The sequence below is a fragment of the Lepus europaeus genome, chromosome 1 (genome assembly GCF_033115175.1).
Source record: "Lepus europaeus isolate LE1 chromosome 1, mLepTim1.pri, whole genome shotgun sequence".
NCBI lineage: Eukaryota > Metazoa > Chordata > Mammalia > Lagomorpha > Leporidae > Lepus > Lepus europaeus.
In genome coordinates, this window is record NC_084827.1 from 81,952,414 (window position 1) to 81,975,028 (window position 22,615).

The 22,615-nt window shown below is 36.9% G+C and overlaps 1 protein-coding gene across 1 annotated transcript in view; it reads right to left on the minus strand.

Moving 5' to 3' along the window:
• LRP1B (LDL receptor related protein 1B) overlaps window positions 1-22,615 on the minus strand; it is a 2,136,850-nt gene that overhangs the window by 760,317 nt on the left and 1,353,918 nt on the right. The window contains exons 24-25 of the mRNA XM_062186250.1: window positions 3,691-3,888; window positions 2,126-2,330 (exon numbers count right to left, since the gene is read on the minus strand). Coding sequence (XP_062042234.1) covers window positions 2,126-2,330; window positions 3,691-3,888 — 403 coding nt within the window. The remainder of the gene's footprint in view (window positions 1-2,125; window positions 2,331-3,690; window positions 3,889-22,615) is intronic.

The window sequence follows — 22,615 nt, forward strand, 5'->3', positions numbered from 1 at the left end:
ATTTTATTGGCATTGTAGTCATCTTAATCAGTCTGACAATTCCATAGTAGCTGTTAGTGATGGCTGGCATCTCCCCTCTCAGAAGCATCAGTGGGTTTTCCCTACTCACAGATTTGCTTCCTGTACTAACTTTTAACCCTCAATCACATTTTACTTCTGGAGATCCCTTTACATCACTGACACTGTTTGGTATTTTCATTTAAATAGTACATGTGTGCTGTGTGTCCTTTGTGATTCCATTTCCTTTTTCTCATCTCCAGTGGGATATTTCCCATAAACACCAAGATAAGTGAGTTTATCCTAAGCATTGTCAGTAAACTCCATAGAAAATGAAGCATCATCTGTTTTGTTTGGGCAGATCATTTTCAAACACCTGTTTCTTTTTTGTCTGTTTCTTCCACTCTGTGTGGCATTTTTAATTAGAGAAGCATTCACATCATTCCACCCATGTTGGTATGTATGCTAAGACAAGGACTCTCTCCCAAACAGTACATCTGCTTTATCTAGAAAAGTTCTCATGCTGATAAGGTACTGGTACAATTCCATAGCAGTAGTTGTTGACATGGAGGATACAACCCCCTGTTGCTAGCAAACTAACATCTCTGGGGGCAGCAGAGGGTCAGAATCAGCAATCAACTCAAGAACTGACTGTTGAAAAATGAAGGAATCTCTTATTAAACTTGAGTATTTTCCTAGTTAATTGTAATTATAGGAAGTAATGAATGAAATGGGTGGGTAAAGTGCAGACTGTGTAAGCTAGAGAAAACACCTACAGGCAAAGAGAGTTACTGCCTAGTTCATTGTTGCCTGTTCTCACTATTTTTCAAGAAGCCAGAAATCCAGAGTTTTATGTAATATCTCTCAATACTTTGACTTTAGTAACTCATTCAAATAAATTCAAAATACTATGGCAGGTTAAGCAAACGCACCAATCTGGTTTACCAATTATAATCTTGGCTCTAAATAAGCTGCTTCACCCCTTTAATTTCTGTGTCTGAATTGAAGAAAATCAAAGCAAACAACTATTCCCAATCTATTGATCTCTGAGTCTTGGGTATAGACCAGCACAAAAGCCTCACAGTGTGTCCAGAAACCTGTCTTAGACACAAGGCTGGCTTCCTTCTTTTCTTATCTCATTAGACTCCCTCTTGCTTTACTCCCCTCACCCACTGGTGCTCCCTGGACTCTAATTATATAAAGATACAGAGCCCCCAAAACAACTCTTTTTCCCATCCTTCAGACTTTATAATAGCTTTGGATCTACAAAATATTTACCAAGAAAATGAATAGCAAGAATCACAAGGTATTTTTACCAAAACATTGCGTAGCACCTTCCCTCACATACAAAGCAACATAACAAGTAAGATCCTATTTCTGAGCACAGAAGAGAAAACCGAATTCCAAGGGAAAAGAATACATTTTATTTCCCTGGAGAAAAAGTGACTGGGCAGGAACTGGAACACATGTCTTCTGACTCCAAATTCAGAGCCTCTCTTCTGCTCCTTCACAAAGGAACACACAATGGAACAACGAGGCAATCACCCTGAGTGACTCACCATTTAACCTTGTTTTCTAGAATCATGTGCTTTGTCTTTCAAACTTCCCAATAGTCAGCATCTCACCGCTGGACTCTTTCTAGCTTATTTTAATTTTCTTTAAACTGCTTCCAAGTACATACAAAATAAATACAGGGTGAGGTGGTTAACATCTGTGACTGTTTAGAACAAAGGCTAGCCCTGTGGTTTGCAACCAGTAGAAATAATTACAGCATCCCTTTGGCAGGGCAACGAAAAATTCATTAAATTACTGCTTTGGAAAAGAGTTGCAATAGCCTCCAATGGGGCCACATGCCCAGATTTAGAAGAAAGACATTTCTAGCCTTAAAACTGCCTGTATAAGCAACCCCATAACTAAAACTATGACAATGAATTTAAAATTATTGCTATCATGATTATACAACCAAACACACACACACACACACAAGTATATAAGTAGATGCATATATTAATTTATGTGAGCGCAAAGCAAGCACTTTGACTCACAATTTATTACATAATTGAATTCAATATGAAACTAAAAGGTTATCTTTATGTCAAAAAGAGTCTGTAAAGGCAAATTTCTTTACCCATATCTTGGGTCCAAAGCAATGGCCCTTGGGTGTTCCATGGCTCCTGCTATGAGTGTAGTCCTTAGGGAACCATCGAGTTTTGCCACTTCAATTTGGTCCAGATTGCTGTCTATCCAGTATATGTTGCCTGCTATCCAGTCAACTGTCAGTCCTTCTGGGGTGGCCAGGCCATGCTCCACAACCACTTCAATTGCACTGACACCTACAAAAGAAGTCAAATCAACATCTGCTCCCATTCACAGAATGAGTTAAGTACAAAAGAAAAGGACTACCTCTCATCAGCATTATAAAACATTTAAACATTATTTCAATTTTGAGACATATAGTACAAAACTACTACCTATCACAAAGCAAACTAGGTTGTCCCAAATTTAGAATTATTTATCTTCCCCATCAGAAATCTTTAATCGTGTACTTCCTTTTAGTATTAATAAAATGGAATTTTTAAAAAATTTGGAGGTTAAAAACAATGTTGAGATTTCAGAAAAGTTATTTCTTATTTCTGACCTTTTAGGCAGAACAAGGGACTGGAATTAATAAAGATAAGATCATTAAAATCAGTGCAATATAGTTCAAATGTTGATCATCAAGGGCAGAATAAAGTAATATACCTGGGGCAACATACATTTGAACTGATAAGTAGCCACTCTCTTTCTCCTTTTTTAAGTATGACAGATAACATAGCCATTATTGTATTTGACTTAATGGAGTTAAGCCTCAAATCACCTTTTCCCCCCTGGGCCATACTTCTTGTTAGAAATGACAAGGATGTAAACAAGAGAAAAAAGCATTGGTGCTGTTGCAATAAAAATAAGCTATACTGTCATTCATATACTTCTTAATTTCTTTCAGAATTTTTTAAAATTTCAATTTAAAGTCATTTTTTCCAATAGAATGCTTCATTATAGCTTATGATAGTGCTAGTAGTTTTTGTTGCACACACTTTTTTTTTAAATTTAACCTACTAACATGACACAGAATACAAATTCCTATAAATAATTATGCATTTAAATGTTACCCATTTTTTAATTGTAAAGGGGATTTAGAGTGGAATTAATTTTTAGTGATACCTTTCCTTGGAATTCTCAATAATGTGATATTTTCAAGAGAAACATTATAGTTCTAAACACTTTGCTACTTAAGAAAGGTATAGTTTACATAAAAAGTTAAATCAAATCATGGCCAAAATATTTAGCTTAGATTAGTAAGTAGTCTTTATGACTATTTCTTCATTATTTCTTTGAATCAGACTGAAAGATAACAAATTAAAATAAATTAACTGACAAAAATTCAACTCCTAGTTTTTAGAATGTAGTTTCTTTTTTTCCCCATAAAAAAACATAATTTATGAAAAAAATCCACAAATAAAAACCATGGGATTTAACCACACACCTCCTCCAATATATCTTCACATTTATGTTTTATATTGCTGGCTTTATATGTATAGGAAAATAATAAGCCAAAGGCCAATGATTAAACGAAATTCTTTCTGATTAAAACATTTTTTAATATGTTCCCTTGAAAAGTAGCCTATTGAATAAGTGAAACTATAGTATATATACCTCCACTTTCAGAAAGCTTGCCCCGGTATATTCTGTCTTCTACAACATCTGTCCAATAAAGTAAACTTTGATTGAAGTGAAAATCAAGTGCTATGGTGTTTCTCAATCCAGGAACAAGCAGACTATAGTCTCTTTTGTGAAGATCAATCCTTCTGATCTCATGTCGAATGGAGAAGATGATAAATGCTTCAAAAGGATCTGAAATTAAATTTATTTTAATAGACTTAGGAAAAGATTTATATACTTTGGTAAATGGGCTAAAATGCTTGTGGTCAAGATTTATTCATTCAAAGGTTTTTTTTAACTACATAATTCTCTATCATTATAGAAGCAATTTTTAAGATAAAAGGTTGTATCTGAGTAGAAATTCTCAAGCACCAGCTCTCAGCTGCTGTTGTACAGCCAATGCTAAGCACAATTCTGCCGTAGAAAACAACAAGTAATCCTGTCATTACCAGAAGCCCCCAGAGCCAGACCCAGGGCACTTCACAGGGCAGACAGCAGCCCCCTCTGCAATCTGCAGCTGTGGGACTGATGAGCACAAGTCCCAGAGCCATGCTTGCTGCTCCTGCATGATCTAGGGAAGTTCCCCTCTGCTTATTGGGTCTGATGTCCAGTGGCTGCTGATACACAAGTCCAGGGAACCAGATGTGAGGAATTCTTCTCTGTATCTCTTAGCACAGAGTGGTCCAATCTGCATTGCTATGCTCCATGACTGCCCCTATAGTATGCAATCCCCAGTATAAAGTACAATCACTATGTGGGACCTGGGTAAGGTACCCTGAGACTGACAGCTGTAGAACTGTGATTGCTATAGCTCTATTTCACAGTCACTTGAATTCAAACAAAAGCAAACTGGGTAAGGAACCCACTGCATCCTCCATATCTGGGTGTATGACTATTTGTTCTTTCAGTCACCAGTGCTTTCGGTTCACCTTTGAAGCGTGGGGAGGGCCCAATCTGCAACCTACTGATCCAGGCTTGTACTGGCTTGAGTACAATCCCCAATATAACATGTGATCCACCTGTGGGACATGGATAAGGTATGCTCTGAATCCTGCAGCTCTGAGAATGGGAAAGTTGGATATGCTATAGTCACCTGAGTTCTCCCTGTGAGACCAAGGCAGTTCTACTGCTCCAGAACGCCAGTCAGTGTACATTCCGCTGTGTAGCCTGCATGTGAAATGTGAGACCTCCACTGCATCCTATAGATCTGGACTGTGACTGTTGGCTCTGTACATCCCAAGAACACTAGTGCTTGCCATATAGGAGCAAGGATAGGCTGTATCTTCACTCTACTACTGAAATTTCCTAACAGTTTTAAGAGATATGGACATCTAGATATAGCAAACTCAAATGACCCCAAGATGACAGACTCAAATGAAAGACCTTCTCCAAGGCACATTATAGTCAAATTGTGAAAAGTTAAGGACAAGGAGAGAATTTCAAAGACAGTGAGAGAAAAAACATCAATTTACATATAAAGAAAAACTCATTAGGCTAATACAGACATCTCAGTGGAAATCCAACAGGTCAAAAGAGAATGTAATGCTATATTCAAAGAAAAAAACCTTAGAATAAATAATTAGAATGAATAATAATATATCCAGTGAAGCTGTCAGCAAAAGAGAAATAAAATATTTTCCAGAGGAAAAATAATTGAGGGAAGTCATCACCATCAGAGCAGCCCTATAAGAAATCCCAAAGGGAGACTAGAAATAAAAGGAACGCAATAGTCTTCATGAAAACATGTAATAGTATATAATTCACTAACAGAGCAGATACACAAAAGAGAAAGAGAAGATAATTTATTCTCATTATGAGAGAAAATTATTAAAACACAAAGATAAATGATGAGAGGCAGAAAGAAGCAGAAAATTAATAATCAGTGAGCAATCAACAAGATTATAGGACTTAACTCTTATCTATCAATATTAACCTTGAATATAAATTGATTAAATTCCCTAGTAAAAAGATATAGGTTGGCTTAAGGGATAAAAATAGAATATTCACTTATACATTGCCCATATGAAACTCACTTCACAGGTAAAGATACATACAGATTCAATGTGAAAGCAGTAGAAAAAGATTACAGCCACATAGAAGTCAAAGATAATTTGGAGTAGCTATACTCATAACAAATTAAGTAGATTTTCAATGGAAAAAGAAGAAAAAGAGACAAAAAAAGGACAATATATATTGATAAGATGATCAATTCATCAAGAAGATACAACAATCATAAACATATATGTAGCCAATACAAGACGCAAATATATGAAGTCAATATTATTAGGCCTACAGGGAGAATTAGACCTCAATACAATAATAGTGGGGGCTTCAAAACCCACTGTTATTATTGGAAAGATCATACAGACAGAAAAACAACAAAGATGCATCCAAGTTGAGTCATATTATGAAGTAAATGGATCTAACAGACATTGGCAGGACATTTTATATAACAGCTACATAAAACTCCTGCTCAACTTTTATATATATATATATGTATATATATATATATATATATATAAAACATGGAGTATTTATATATGTATTTTATATATATGAGGACACAAAGTAAATTTTATAAAAATGAAATCATACCATATATATTCTGAGATCATAAAGGAATAAAACTAGAAATCAACAAAATAACAAGATAAAACTTACAAATACACATAAGTTGAACAATGTATTCCTGAATGAATCATTCAAAAAATTAACAAATAATAAAAAACTTATTGATACAAATGAAAATGAAAACAAAATACATCAAAATCTGTTGGATACAGCCAAGGAAATATTAAAATTGAAGTTTACAGCAATAAGTACATACAGTAAAAAAAGAAAACTTCCAAATAAACAATCTAATAATGTATCTCAAGGACTTAGAAAAAATAATAAGGATCAGAGCAGAAATAAAAGAAGTTGAAACAAAAAATTCAAAAGATCAGCTAAAAGGAAAATATGGATTTTGAAAAAGATAAAAAATAGACAAATCATTAGTGAGATTAACAAAGAAATAATAAGAAAAAATTCAAATAAAATTAGAAATGAAAAAGGAGACAATAAACTGATACCACAGAAATACAAAGGATCACAAGACCTACTATGAACCATTACACATTAACAAATTGGAAAACATCAAAATGATGAATCCCTGGATCCATATAACCCACTGAGATTAAATCAAGAAGATATGAAAAGCCTGAACATGTAATGAGATTGAAGCAGTAACTAAAATTCTCCCATGAAAAAAATCTAGGACCTCATAGATTTAAATCTGAATTCTAGGAAACACTTAAAGAGGAACTAACTCCAATATTTCTCAAACTATACTAAAATAGTTAAAATAATAAAATATAATAAAAATAGAAACATTTCTAAAACCTAAATATAAAAGGGTGGAACTCTATCAAGCTCTGTCAAATGGTGTGAGTTCACCTTTACTCAGTTAAGAAAACCAAAGACACAACACAGAAAGAAAACTACAGACCAATAGAATATAAGTTCAAATATTCTCAACAAAACATCTGCAAACTGAATTCAATACTGCATCAAGATCACACATCACACAATAAACCTGGATTTATCTCAGTGATAAATGTAAGATGTCTCAACATTCACAAATCAATAAATATAAATCACATCAACAGAATGAAGAACAAAACTATATGATCATCTCAACAGATGCAGAAAAGGAATTGCACAGTGGTGCATTGTGCTAAAGTGCTACCTGCAATGCTGACATCCCAGATCAGAATATGGGTTTGAGTCCAGGCTGGATGTTCCACTTCCAACTACTTCAGGCCCTGCCACCCATGTGGGAGACCTGGATGTAGTTCCTGGCTCATGGCTTCAGTCTGGCTCAGACCTGGCTGTCATGGCCATGTGAGGAGTGAATCAGCAGATCAAGGAGTTCCTCTCTCTGTCTCTCTCTCTCTCTCTCTCTTTTGCTCTCACTCATGCTTTTGCTCTCCCTCTCTGTCATTTCTCCTCCACCTTTATATGTCTGCCTTTCAAATAAACAATTAATAACTCTTTAAAAAATAGGTATAGAAAAATAATTCAATATCTCTTCATGATAAAAAAAAAACCCTCTCAACAAATTAGATACAGCAGGAACATACCTAAAAATTATAAGGAATATATAAGACAAACCCACAGCCAATATGATATAGAATGTATATATTGTATGGTCACAGATCTCTTAACCTAGTATTGCCATCATTCACATCTTTATAATGTAAATAAGCCTGTTTGTGATACTACAGTAAAAGATAAAAAAGCCACCAAGAATGAAGCAGAAAAGACCTTGAGACAGACTGTATCCTAGGATATCCAAGTCCATGTTTCCAATGATCTCTAAGGCTAGTTCTTCCCTGCAAAATAAATATGTTTCCCATACTTCGTATATGTAAGCCCATGTACTTGTGCTTGCTTACTCAAATTAAGATGAATTGTTTTTTTTTCAATTGTAATGACATTTTCCTTTCTTATTAATCACGCCTTAGAAAAAACTTTCATTCTATGTTCCACAGTCTACTTATTCTCCTTGAAGTATATTTTAAAATTTGTACTTAATTCTTATCTTTCTCTCTCACTACACTGCAAGCTCTATGAACACAATATTTCTGTTTTTTGAATCATCATATCCCTAACATCTAGCATCAGGAGAAGACAGTATTAATCTCAGATCTTAGATACAGAAGGGTACTAACCTAGGCTGGCTGCCCTTGGTGTGAGGGAGTAAGCTGGCATTTTTTTCTATTGGGCTAGAATTTGCATTAGGAAATCCTAGTCTAGCACATTGAATAAATGTGCTTAGCATGAATAAATCTGGAGAACTGGATCCATCTAAAACTGGCTGATAGGTAACATGAGAGAGTATTCAAGCATGGGAGAGAGCCCTGGCATGGCCAGCAGGGCACCGATTGACCTAAAGCTGACTACAAAGTACAAGGGAGCTGAGCCAATGCTGAACTGCTCAGAAGTTCTGAAGACCTGAGAGCAAAAATTATGGATATTGTTGAGATCACTTACAAATTGTGGTTTTTTATTGCACAGTATGTGGTCTCCATTGAACAACATTACTATGACATAGCTAACTGATATTGTGGAAATTGAGTATAAAAATGAGAAAGTGTTTGTCAAACTCAACTAAAACAGAGCCAACAGTCCATTGGGAAAAATATTCAGGTTATAAATGATTGTTAACTGCCCTGCTAGGCCAATCCAATGAAATGATCTGCTATGATTTTTAAAGACTAGTTTTATCCATACAATGGTGATGAACTTAGCCACTATGAAATTAAGACCAGCCATACTTAGTTGCTGCTACCATTCACACCAAATGAGAACTTCCAGCTGCTGCAGAGCTGCCTCACATGCCAATAAATTTTCTCTCAAAACAGCTTACATAGTTTTTCCTTTTCCCAGTGGACTTTCCTTTGACCTTCAGATACACTGGAGATCATCCCAGTCTCCATGTGTGTCCTCAATTTCAATTCTAATTTTTGTAATAATACCTTTTTACACTTGGAGATTTGTCTCAACCTTTTATTTAACTGAAATTATAATGTCCCCAAAACATGTACAAAATAACTAGTTCCAAATAGCCCTCAATAGCACAAGCATTTATAAAATTTTAAATCCAGAAATTGTCATGTAAAAGAAAGAAAACATTTGTGCTGACTGCCTAGTTATCAAAAGAAATAATATATAATTTTGAATTGGGAGCCCTTGCTATATTATCTTAAATGGCTCTAAACAGTTTTTTGTCTTTGATAAAGGTCTTTATTGGGGCTGGTTTTGTGGCACAGTGGGTAAAGCTGCCCCCAGTGATGCTGATGCTAGCATTCCATATGAATGCTTGTTCTAGTCCCTGTTGCTCCACTTCTAAACCAGCTCCCTTCTAATGCTCCCTAGGAAAGCAATACATGATGTCCCAAGTACTTTGGACCCTTGCCAGTCACATGGAGACTTGGATGGAATTCCAGGCTCCTCTCTTAGCTTAGCCTACCCTGGGCCATTGTGACCATTTGAGGAGTGAACCAGTGTCTTTAAGAACTCTCTCTCTGTAACTCTGCCTTTCAAATACATAAAAATAAATTTTTAAAAGCAAAAAGGAAGAAGACTTCATCCTATTATGAATTAGAAGTCTTTATCCATAAAATGGAATTAATAATAAGTGCTTTTCAACAAACTATTATGATCAGAGTCCAACTAATGTACGCAACTTTGTTTCATAAGATGAAAATCATTATTGTTATGCGGTAAAAAAAAAAAAAAAGAGGGATAGAGTTGGAGTCAGAAAATGCAGGGTTTTATGTATTTTATCTATTGAGAGCTAGCGAGCCAGGAAGCTTCTATTTACTGGTTCATGCCCCAGATGCCTGCAACATCAGACCAGATACATTTCAGGTCTGCTGCACGGGTGGCATGAACTCAATTACTTGAGACACGAATGCTGCCTCTCAACATTTGTATTAGCAGGAAGGTAGAGTAAAGAGCCAGGTGTAGAACCCAGGTATTCCACCTGATATGGAACGCAGTGTTTTAACTGGGACCTTAAGCACTAAGCTAAACATCTTGCCCCAGAAGTGTAGTTTTAATACAGAACTTCCAACCAGCTGTGTAAATGTGAGAAGTTTACCTAAACACTCTGATTTTCAATACTTTTCTTTGAGAAAGCATACTCAGTTATTAAGAAAATTGATAAGAATTAAAAGTCTGAACCCATTACAAAATCCTAATAAATATCAATAATTATTAATGGTAAATTTTAGAGATGTCTCCAAAGGGTAAGAAAGAGAGACACACTGCAACAAGGATGATGATGCACCAAAGTGAAGCCAAGTATTTCTCAGCATGTGGGAAAACTACTGACATTTTAGCTCCAAAGGACTGCACTTGTCCATTGTAACTTGCCCTTAGCCAGGTAGTAAATTATAGGTACAGCAGGTACTTACTAGAAAAAAAAAATTCAATACCTGTTAAAGGACATATAAACTTAAAATGGCCAAGTCATGAAGTAGTATCTCTACCCTAGGAAATCCAATAGCAGAGAGGAATAAAGGAAGGAAGAAATTCATGTGCCCTCATCACCAAGCCTAGAAGACATCCTGTACCACAGTGCTGCAGTGTTTCGGAGAAAGACTTGGAAACTACAGAAAGACCCTGAGAGTGTGTGCCCACAGCTTCAGGTATCAAAAAATTTCTGGCAGATAACTCCTGCCAGAATAACTTAAAACCCAACAGACAGAGATTAACAAATGCTGGTGAGGATATGAAGAAAGGAGAACTCCAATACACTGTTGGTGGGGATGTAAATTAGTGGCATCTGCTATGGAACAGTGTGGAGATTACTTGGAAAACTAGAAATAGACCTGCCATATGATCCAGTAATTCTACCACCGGGTATATACCCAAAAGACATGGACACACTGTATCAAAGACTTACCTGCATCACCATGCTTATAGCAGTACTGTTCATGAGAGCCAAAATAAGGAACCAACCAAGGTGTCTACCAGCTGATAAATGAATAAAGAAAATGTGGTACATACACAGAATAGAATAGTATTCAACTATAAAAAAAGAATGAAATTCTACTGTTTGCATCAAAATGGATGCAGTGGCAATCATGATGCTGAGTGAAATAAGCTGGACACAGAAACACAAATACCACATGTTCTCTCTTATATGTGGGAGCTAAAAAGAAAAAAATAGAAGAAAAAATGAAAAAACAAAAAGAAGAAATATCAGTATAATTATCACTGTATACATAGTTTTATAAAACTGTTTCATAAATTAATCAAACCAATCAAGAATATAATACTGGCGGGCACCGCGGCTCACTAGGCTAATCATCCGCCTTGCAGGGCCGGCACACCGAGTTCTAGTCTCGGTCGGGGTGCCAGATTCTGTCCCGGTTGCCCCTCTTCCAGGCCAGCTCTCTGCTGTGGCCAGGGAAGTGCAGTGGAGGATGGCCCAAGTGCTTGGGCCCTGCACCCCATGGGAGACCAGGAGAAGCACCTGGCTCCTGCCTTCGGATCAGCGCGGTGCACCGGCTGCAGCGCGCCAGCCGCGGTGGCCATTGGAGGGTGAACCAATGGCAAAAGGAAGACCTTTCTCTCTGTCTCTCTCTCTCTCACTGTCCACTCTGCCTGCCAAAAAAAATAAAATAAAATAAATAAATAAAAAAGAATATAATACCATGAAAGTGTTATTGATATGAAATTATTTTAAAGTTTACTATATATGAGTTAAAGTCATTTTTTTCATTCAATTACTGTTTATAGCTGTTGCCTATACTGCCACTAAACTAAAGTCTGCTTGTCTTTACTTGTTCAACTTCTTATTTGGTGAAGCATTAAGCCTTTCTACTGTAATATAAATTTAAAATATGTTATCTCATAAAGTTAAAAAAAGAAAGAAAGGGAGAGGGAGAAACAGTGGGAGTGAGAGAGCAGAAGGGAGGGAGGGAATATTATGTTCTCAGAATTTTATCTATGAACTATAATGAGTATATTAAAAATGAATTACAATTTTTAAAAAAATAAAATAAAAACTCTGGTACAGCAGAATTCTCAGTGACGTGGCATGCACTGAGGGGCCACCCTGAAATCACTTGTTTAATAAATGAGACTGGAGTAACAATTTGCTCCTCGAATGTTCTCTGAGTCCGTTGGCACAATAAATATCCAGGGAGGTGATCTGAATGGAAAAGCAGACTTAAAAGTCTACACCCTGGGACCTGCACTGTGACACAGTAGTTAGAGATGCCACCTGTCATTCTGTTATGGGTGCCAGGTTTGTGTCCAGCTGTTCACTTCTGATCCAGCTTCTTGCTAATGGCCTGGGGAAAGGCAGCAGAATGTGGGCCAAGCGTTTGGGTCCCTACACCCATGTGGGTGACCCAGATGAATAAGACAAATGCCAGACTTGGTAAATATTCATAGTATAATAAAATCCAAATTCTTTCAGACATATGCACTCATAAATAGAAAAGAAAAACTACTGAAATAAATGATGGACAAATTGGATTAAAGAGATAAAGAAAAATATAAATAACTTTTAAGTTTTAAGAAATTCTTAGGCCGGCGCCATGGCTCAATAGGCTAATCCTCCGCCTTGCGGCGCCGGCACACCGGGTTCTAGTCCCAGTCGGGGCACTGATCCTGTCCCGGTTGCCCCTCTTCCAGGCCAGCTCTCTGCTGTGGCCAGGGAGTGCAGTGGAGGATGGCCCAAGTGCTTGGGCCCTGCACCCCATGAGAGACCAGGAGAAGCACCTGGCTCCTGCCATCGGATCAGCGTGGTGCGCTGGCCGCAGCACGCCAACCGTGGCGGCCATTGGAAGGTGAACCAATGGCAAAAGGGAAGACCTTTCTCTCTATCTCTCTCTCTCACTGTCCACTCTGCCTGTCAAAAAAAAAAAAAAAAAATTCTCAATTTTTTCTAATGAGATGAGAAATAATTTTAAAATTATGAAAATGATTGGTAAGACTATTAGACTGTAGAGAATGTGTGCTATGATATCTTGATAATAGAATAAAAATGAATACTAGCATAGCTGGTAAAGTCACCCACCTGCAGTGCCAGCATCTCATATGGGCATGGGTTCTAGTCCTGGCTGCTTCACTTATGACCCAGCTCCCTGCTAGTTGGCCTAGGAAAGCAGCCAAAGATGGCCTAAGTCCTTGGGCCCCTGTACCCATGTGGGAGACCTGGAAGAAGCTCCAGGCTCCTGGCTTTGGATTGGCCTAACTCCAGCCATTGTGGCCATTTGGGGAATGAATCAGAGGATAGAAGACCTCTCTCTTTTTCTGCCCCTGCCTCTGTAACTCTGCCCTTCAAATAAAATAAATACATTTTTAAAAGAATATAAATGGCTACTGCATATTTAGAGAGACACTGTACAATATTTAATATAACATGAATATTGAACAAGTTTAGCCATTCATAATGAATTATTCTTAACATTTGTACAAGTGAAAAATTGCATATGACCAAGGAAATGCTTTACAGTATTACTTGTAAAATAATTTTTAGGGGCCGGCACTGTGGCGCAACGGTTAATGCCCTGGCTTGAAGTGCTGGCATCCCATATGGACGCCAGTTCGAGACCTGGCTGCTCCACTTTGATCCAGCTCTCTGCTATGGTCTAGGAAAGCAGTAGAAGATGGTCCAAGTCCTTGAGCCCCTGCACCCACATGGGAGACCCAGAGGAAGCTCCGGGCTCCTGGTTTCGTATCTACACAGCTCCAGCGGTTGCAGGCAATTGGGGAGTGAACCTTCGGATGGAAGACCCCTCTCTCTCTCATTCTCTTTTTCTCTCTGCCTCTCCTCTCTGAGTGCAATTTTGACTTTCAAATAAATCATTAAAATATAAGAATTTTTTAAACGCAAATTTAATCAGTAGGTTATTGGAAAAATATTGCTTGTTACACTTATATAATTTAATATTATGAGGCTATAAAAATGAATATAGCTGATATATATGTACTGATATGGAATAATTTTCATTATTTTATAAGTTGAAAACAGAAAAATGCAAACAGTTGTTGGCTTACTAAATTACCTATTAAGATCAATAATAAAATATTTTTTAGACCTATGTAAAATAAATCATGGTATATTTCTTACAGGATAAATGAAGGCATGTTCTCATACTCACCATAGGAACAGATATTCCTATAGAAAAAAAAACAATTTTCACTTTATTCTACATAGGCTTACTTTTTTTAGTCTTCGCATATATTTCCCCATTAAAAGTAATCATTTTAAGAATAACAATTCAAGCCAACAATAAAAGGAATGTTCACTTTCAGTTTCTCAGCAATCCTCATAAATAAACAAGAAAAGCTTGGGGATGATATGTATGCTGAGCAAGGCAATTCAGTATGACAAATACTGTAAAATGTGCTTTTCCTTTTCAAAACTCATATTTCTACTACAGCAATGTTTAAGCGATCATTTACTGCTCTTACTTTCCTGCTCTATTTGAGAAAGTGTATTTTTCAGCCAAAAATATTGATTCGTCTGTTACAGCTGATCCATACAGGAACCCTGCAGCAGAGGACCTAAACTTCATTCTTCCTTCTAATACAAATATAGAAAAGGAACTATATGTGTCCAGCTATCTCTTTTTTATGACTATTCATTTATTTGAAAAGTACAGTGACTGGGAAAGGGGGAGAGAGAGAGAGAATCAATAAAAATAAGTGAGGGTTATCTTCAAGCAGCTGGTTTACTTTCCAAATGTTCTCAATAGCTAGGAGGTAGGGAAATCCTTCCAGGTGTCTCTGTGGGTGGCAGGACCTCAGGTACTTGAGCAATCATCCTCTGCTGTCCTGCACATCAGCAGGGAGTTGGACTGCAAGTGGAGTAGTCAGAACTGGAACTGTGATACAAGATGTGGGCACCTCAAGCGTTGGCTTAACCCACTACACCACAACACTCACTGTGTCCTTATTTTTAAAATAAAATAATGGAGTCAGTGTTGTGGCACCGTGAATGCATCCTATATGAGCACCAGCTCAAGTTCCAGCTGTTCCACATGTGATTCAACTCCCTGCTAATGCACCTGGGAAACCAGCAGCAGATAGCCCAAGTACATGGACCCCTGCCAATCATGTGTGATACCCTGATGGAGCACTGGGCTCCTGGATTCTGTCTGCCCAGCCCTGACTACTGCAGCCACCTGGGGAGCAAATGAATAGATGGAAAATATCTCTCTATCTAACTCTGCTTTTCAAATAAAATAATGTGGGTTTTTTGGTGATACTAACATTTTAAGATTTTATGTATGAAGATTCTTGGTTTCCTCATGAAGCAACATTAATATTAGCCAACATACATTTTATAGCAAGCAAGTATTATATACAAAAAATTCCTGTATTATGTGAAATGATAAATAATTTGAAAAATTAATTCCTAACATGGTGTGTATCTAAAAATATAGGCTGGAGGAGGCACTGTGATGTAGCGGGTAAAGCCACTGCCTGCAGTTTCGGCATCCCATATGGGTGCTGGTTTGAGTCCTGGCTGCTCCACTTCTGATCTAGCTCTATGCTGTGGCCCAGGAAAGCAGTAGAATGGCCCAAGTCCTTGGTCCCTGGCACCCACGTGGGAGACCCAAAAGAACCTCCTGGTTCCTGGCTTCGAATTGGCACAGCTACAGCCGTTATGGCTATCTGGGGAGTGAACCAGAAGATGAAAGACCTCTCTCTGCCTCTCCTTCTCTCTCTCTGTAACTCTTTCTCATGGATAAATAAAACTTTAAAAAAATTTTTTAAAAAAATATAGGCTGAAAATATATAAAGCAAAATGTGACAGAATTAAATGGAAAAATTGATAAACTCATAATAATGAGATTTTTTTAACCACACACCCGCACAACCTTATGGAACAATAGAAAAAAAATTATAACAACAAAGATGATTGGAGCAAAAACATAAGCAAAAAAACTCAAATATAAGAAATACATAAAATCTGAACCACCAGCATTGAGGCCACGTTCTCTTCAGGTACAAATTAAACATTTATAAAAGGGCCATCATGTTTCTAGTCCACAAAGAGAGTCTCAAAAGATAACAAATAATCAACTTAATAAGGAACATGTTTTGCGCACAATAGATTGAAATTAAAATCAATAATAAATCCTGCCAAGCTCCCCACATGTTTTAAACTGAAAATAATTAGTAAGGAAGCAATTTATTGACAATGAAACCTCAAGTAGAAATATGGAATATTTAGTACCAGACAAAATTGAAAGTCTATTAAAACCTAAAGAGTTGAGAAATATAAAGAAATACTACGCTGTCAACTAAAAATTAATGAAGCAGGTTCTGAATGATGAAAGAACTCCAAAAATCCTCTTCTCCATAAAACCAAGAAATACTCTAGCAAAAGTTGTCAAACTTAACAAAATTGCTTAGCTCTAGAAATTAACCAGTACCCTGAAGCGGTTCAAGGAATGTATATTTGAGAAGACTGCTGAACATAATTAAAAACAGCAAAATGTTTGTTGAGTGAAAAAAAAATTGTGTTTTCAATTAATTGTAGCAGGAACTGGATTGTCACGTATAAACAAGACATGCTGGAAACTAACTCACACCATATAAAAATTAACTCAAAATAATCATAGGCCTAAATAAAGGAGTTAAACATGCACAACGAATAGAAGAAGGGAGGTCATCTGGCATAGGGGCTGAGATGCCAACATCCCACATAAGAGAATCTGGGATTGATACCTGGCTCAGGCTCTTGACTCCAATTTGCAGCTAATACAGCCCCAGGGAGGCATCAGTGATGCTTCAATTACTTGGGTACCTGCCATCTATGAGGGAGACCTGGACTGAGTTCTCAGTTCCTGGCTTTGGCTTGGCCTATTCCCTGCTGTTGTGGGCGTTTAGTGAGTGAATTTGATAATAAGAGTTTGCTCTTCCTTCGTCCCTCAAATAAATAAATTAGTTTAATCAAATATATGCTTAAAAAATGAATAAGACTACACAGGAATATATCTTAGTGACCTTCAATTAGGGATGAATTTATTAGCTATGACAGTAAAGCATAAATAATAAAGGATAATAGCAATATATCAAAATTAATAATGTGTGTGATTCAAAGGATACCGACAAGAAAACAGAATGACAGCCCAGAGAATGCAAGAAAATATTTCCAAACCATATATCTGATCAGGTACTTGCATCTAGAATTTACAGAGAATAGGTAAGATGCAATAACAAAAATATAAATAACCAAATTTTAAAATGTGCCAGAGATTAATACGCATTTCTCATTGGAAGGCAAATGGCCAACAAGCACTTGAAAAGATGTGCAATAGCATTATTTATTAGGTGAGCAGAACTCAAATGCACAGCGACATATCACTTTATACCCATGAAGATGACTCTAGTAAACAAGATGTATGATAACATCTGATAGCAAATATGTAGAGAAACTTTACACTTCAGTCACTGCTTGTAGGATTTTTAAATCATGTAGCGACAATGGAAAACACATTGGCTATTCTTCAAAATGTAAATACTAAATTATCTGATGACCCAGCAATTCCAACCCAGGTTGTACACCCAAGAGAATTGAAAGTGCATGTTTTACAAAAACTTGTACAAGCGTATTCATAGCAGCATTAATAATAACCCAAAATGGAAACAAACCTTGTCTATCAATTGATGTTTGGGTAAGCAAAATATTATATATTCATAAAACAAGTTATTAATCAACCGACAAAAATGAAGTATTGAAATATACTAAAATAGGGGCTGGCACTGTGGCGTAGCAGGTAAAGCCTAAAGTGCCAGCATCCCATATGGGTGCCGGTTCAAGTCCCAGCTGCTCCAATTCCAATCCAGCTCTCTGCTATGGCAAGGGAAAGCAGTGGAAGATGGCCCAAGTCCTTGGGCCCCTGCATCCATGTGGGATATCTGGAAGAAGCTCCCGGCCCCTGGCTTCGGACTGGCACAGCTCCGACCATTGCGGCCAATTGGGGTGTGAACCAGTGGATGGAAGACCCCCCCCCCCCTTTGCCTCTCCTTCTCTCTGTAACTCTGACTTTCAAATAAATAAATAGATCTTTGAAAAAATGAAATATACTAAAATAAATTAAATTAGCCAGTCAAATGAAAGAAGTCAATCATAAAAAAATGCAGTGGGGCTCAGAGCCATGGCATAGCTGGTAAAGCCACTACCTACAGTGTAAGCATCCCATATGAGCACTGTTTGAGTCCCAGCGGCTCCACTTCCAATCTAGCTCTTTACTGTGGTTTGGGAAAGCAGTGGAAGATGGTCCAAATACTTGGGCCTCTGCAGCAACATGGGAAGACACAGAGGAAGCTCCTGGTTCCTGGCTTCAGGTCAGCCCAGCTCCGGTTGGTGCTGCCATTTGGGGAGTAAACTAGCTCAAAAGATCTATCTCTTCCTCTCTCTCTGAAACTCTTCCTTTCAAATAAATAAATGAATAAATATTTAAAAAAAGACATGTGTTATGCAACTGCTTTTGTTTGAAATGTCTGGAATAGGGAAATATATACAGGCAGAAAACAGAGTAATGATACTGATCTAGCAGGACCTGGGGTAGGTATTGATCGGGAGTGATTGCAGACAGAGATAGGATTTTTTTTTTGGGGGGGGGGGGGGTGATTAAAGTATTCTACAGTTAAATAAATGGTATCAATATTTTGACCAAATTATATACTTTAAAAGGGTGGATTTTTATATTATATATATTGTACTTCATTATACTTGTAAAATACTATTGTAATGAGAGTGAAAATCAGCAACATGTAAAGAATTGTGCAAATACTACTTTTAATTCGCTTAAAATCATGCAGGATCACACTGGATCACATAATTATTACCTCATTCAGAATAATATGTATGATTGTAGCCAATTCTGAAAAGTTTTCTACCAATATGAAGAAAATAAATATTCTAGCACTTTAAACTGTTTCTTTCCTATGTATTTTTGCTAGTTGAACAAAATAGATAAATCGTTCTCAAAAATATTTCAAATTAAGAATTTAAAAAATAAAGACAAATAACACAAAGGAATTAGAATAACAAATAGGTGGAGCATATGCTTTTGGGTTCCAGCTTTGCTTTCAATCTAGCTTCCTGCTAATGGGCACCCTGGAAAACATCAGATGATGGCTGAAGTGCTTGATTCTCTGCCGTTCACATTGTAGACCCAGATTGAACTCCAGGGTCCTGGCATCAATCTGGCCTAACCCTAGTAGCTGCAGGAATCTGGGGTAGTAAACCAGTGGATGGAAGATCGCTCTCACTTTCTCTATTTCTTTACTTCACAAATAAATAAAATATTTTGTGTGTTTGCTTGTTTGTGTATAACTACATTAATTAACAAAATAGAGCAGAAGATGCTATCAAGAAAATCCAAAATAATTTGATTAAAGAATAATACAACTGAAAATATATATTAAGACTGAGACATACATGTGGTGACTTTACAAGTTTATGGAAAATTGAATTAGAAGATATATTTATTTTTGCAAAAATTTTTGAAATCCATGAACATTTTATATAAAATGGCTTGTCTATGAGCTTTCTGGTGACTTTTCATATGTCTGGATTTAAAAACAAAACACCACTTTGAGGTAACCTCATAAATGGAGGGGAAAGTAAAAAATAAATGATAGTAGGATGAAAACAGAAAAATAACTAGAGAAGTACGAAATAAAAGTAAGACATACATTCACACATTTTTATAATATATTTGAAATAAGATAAAACAGCTATTTTCTAGACAATGTGTTAAAATTGAGCTAAGTATAGACTATATCCTACAGACTTATTTCTATGGGTACAGCTAAAAACTTGCCATAGGACTCTAAATCCCATTAGGCCAGGTAGTAATAATGCCATCTTAAGTGTTAAAGTGATCACATTAAGTGTTAAATTGATCATATAATTAGGATTAAATGTTAAAGGGATCATATAAATAAGATCAAATATCTGGTAATAACAATAGATAGAATTAAAAAGGAGAGATTATTCCAACATGGGAGGAAGTCCACACAACTGACTCATAGAATAACAATTGCTTTAAATAGCACTCTGACCTCAGAATCAGCCCTTAAGGCATTCTGGTCTGGCTGAAAACCCCATGAGAGCATTTTAGGTGTGAAAAGCCAAGACACTATGGCAAAGAAATGTCCTACATGAAGAATTTCTTTGAGTGAGACCCCAGTGGAAAGAAGGGGCCATCAAAGAAGGATGTACTTTTCTCCAAAGGGAGGAGGGAACCTCCATTTTACTTATGGCCTTGTCTAAATATTGATGGGGATTGTGGGCTCAAAAGGCTTCTATAGTCTTGGTAACTCATGTCAAGAGCCTCATGTGATCACTGATGTCATACATAAAAGTGTTAATTGTTAAACTAACAACAGGAGTCACTGGATACTTGCTTCCCATGCAGGATCTCTGTTCTCAATGAGTTGTACTATGAGAATTAACTGTAAAAGTTGTTCTCAAATAGTTTTTTATATTGTGTGTGTGTGTTTGTGTGTGTACAAATTGTTGAAATCTTTACTTAGTATAGAGTTGGTCTTCTGTGTATAAAATTAATTGAAAATGAATTTTGATGGAGAATGGGACTGGGCATGGGAGAGGAAGGAGGAGGAGGGGTGGGAGTGGGGGTGGGAGCGTGGGTATAGAGGAAAGAATCACTATGTTCCTAAAGTTGTACTTATGAAATTTGTACTCATTAAATAAAAGGTTTCTTTGAAAAAAATAAAAGATATGTAACCATGATTATTGAGTCCACAGTAAAATTACGCCTTTCACTAAAATATGAGAAAAAATAAAAACCCACTAGACTCACTAATTTAGAGCAATGCCACTTAAACTATATCCATAGATTGGTACTAGTCCATGACTCTTTCCAGTCCATGCTGAGATAATATAAAAAAATAGAGAATACTGGCTGGCGCCGCTAATCCTCCACCTTGTGGCGCCGGCACACCGGGTTCTAGTCCCGGTCGGGGCACCGATCCTGTCCCGGTTGCCTCTCTTCCAGGCCAGCTCTCTGCTGTGGCCAGGGAGTGCAGTGGAGGATGGCCCAAGTGCTTGGGCCCTGCACCCCATGGGAGACCAGGAGAAGCACCTGGCTCCTGCCTTCGGATCAGCGCGGTGCGCTGGCCACAGCGCGCCAGCCGCGGTGGCCATTGGAGGGTGAACCTTTTATTTAATGAACCTTTTATTTAATGAGTACAAATTTCATAAGTACAACTTTAGGAACATAGTGATTCTTCCCTCTATACCCACGCTCCCACCCCCACTCCCACCCCTCCTCCTCCTTCCTCTCCCATGCCCAGTCCCATTCTCCATCAAAATTCATTTTCAATTAATTTTATACACAGAAGACCAACTCTATACTAAGTAAAGATTTCAACAATTTGTACACACACAAACACACATACACACAATATAAAAAACTATTTGAGAACAACTTTTACAGTTAGTTCTCATAGTACAACTCATTGAGAACAGAGATCCTGCATGGGAAGCAAGTATCCAGTGACTCCTGTTGTTAGCTTAACAATTAACACTTTTATGTATGACATCAGTGATCACATGAGGCTCTTGACATGAGTTACCAAGACTATAGAAGCCTTTTGAGCCCACAATCCCCATCAATATTTAGACAAGGCCATAAGTAAAAGGCAAAGGAAGACCTTTCTCTCTGTCTCTCTCTCTCACTGTCCACTCTGCCTGTCAATAAATAAATAAATAAATAAATAGAGAATACTAAAAAATTTTATACAGTAAGACCACACCCATTTTATTGGGAAACTATTAGAAGTCCAAAAACTAAAACAAGAATAAGCACAACATTCTTCCTATATGCTAGAATAATTCTTTAATTTTTTTTCTTCTTACTATTTGCTGAATTCTTTACTTAGTGGAAAGTTAAGCTTATGATTATCAAATGAACTGAAAGTATATCATTGCAAAACATAAAAAAAAGAAGAACAAAGGAATGAGGGATGGTAGGAGGATATGGTGGGAAGTATCACTGTACTTCTAAATCTGTATGTATGAAATACAAGAAATTTGTTCAGCTTACATATTTAAAATTCTATAAATCTAAACTTACAATATCCTTACAAAAACTCTAAAAGAGGAGAGATCCTATCATAGCCATATTGTATAGGAAGAAACAAAAGCAAAGAAATTTTATTACTAACATGCCGATGTTCCACAGCTCCTAAGTGGAAGGGAAAGTATTTGACCCATTATGCTGGCCAGGGTTAGCAATTATTTGGAGATTTAGGAATTTTCATAAACTGTTGAAGATGGTGCATGTTTCTAGAGTCATCTTGAAGATATATTTGGCTATAATGGTCAACTGAAGATGAACACATTTTTTATAAAGCAAATATAGGG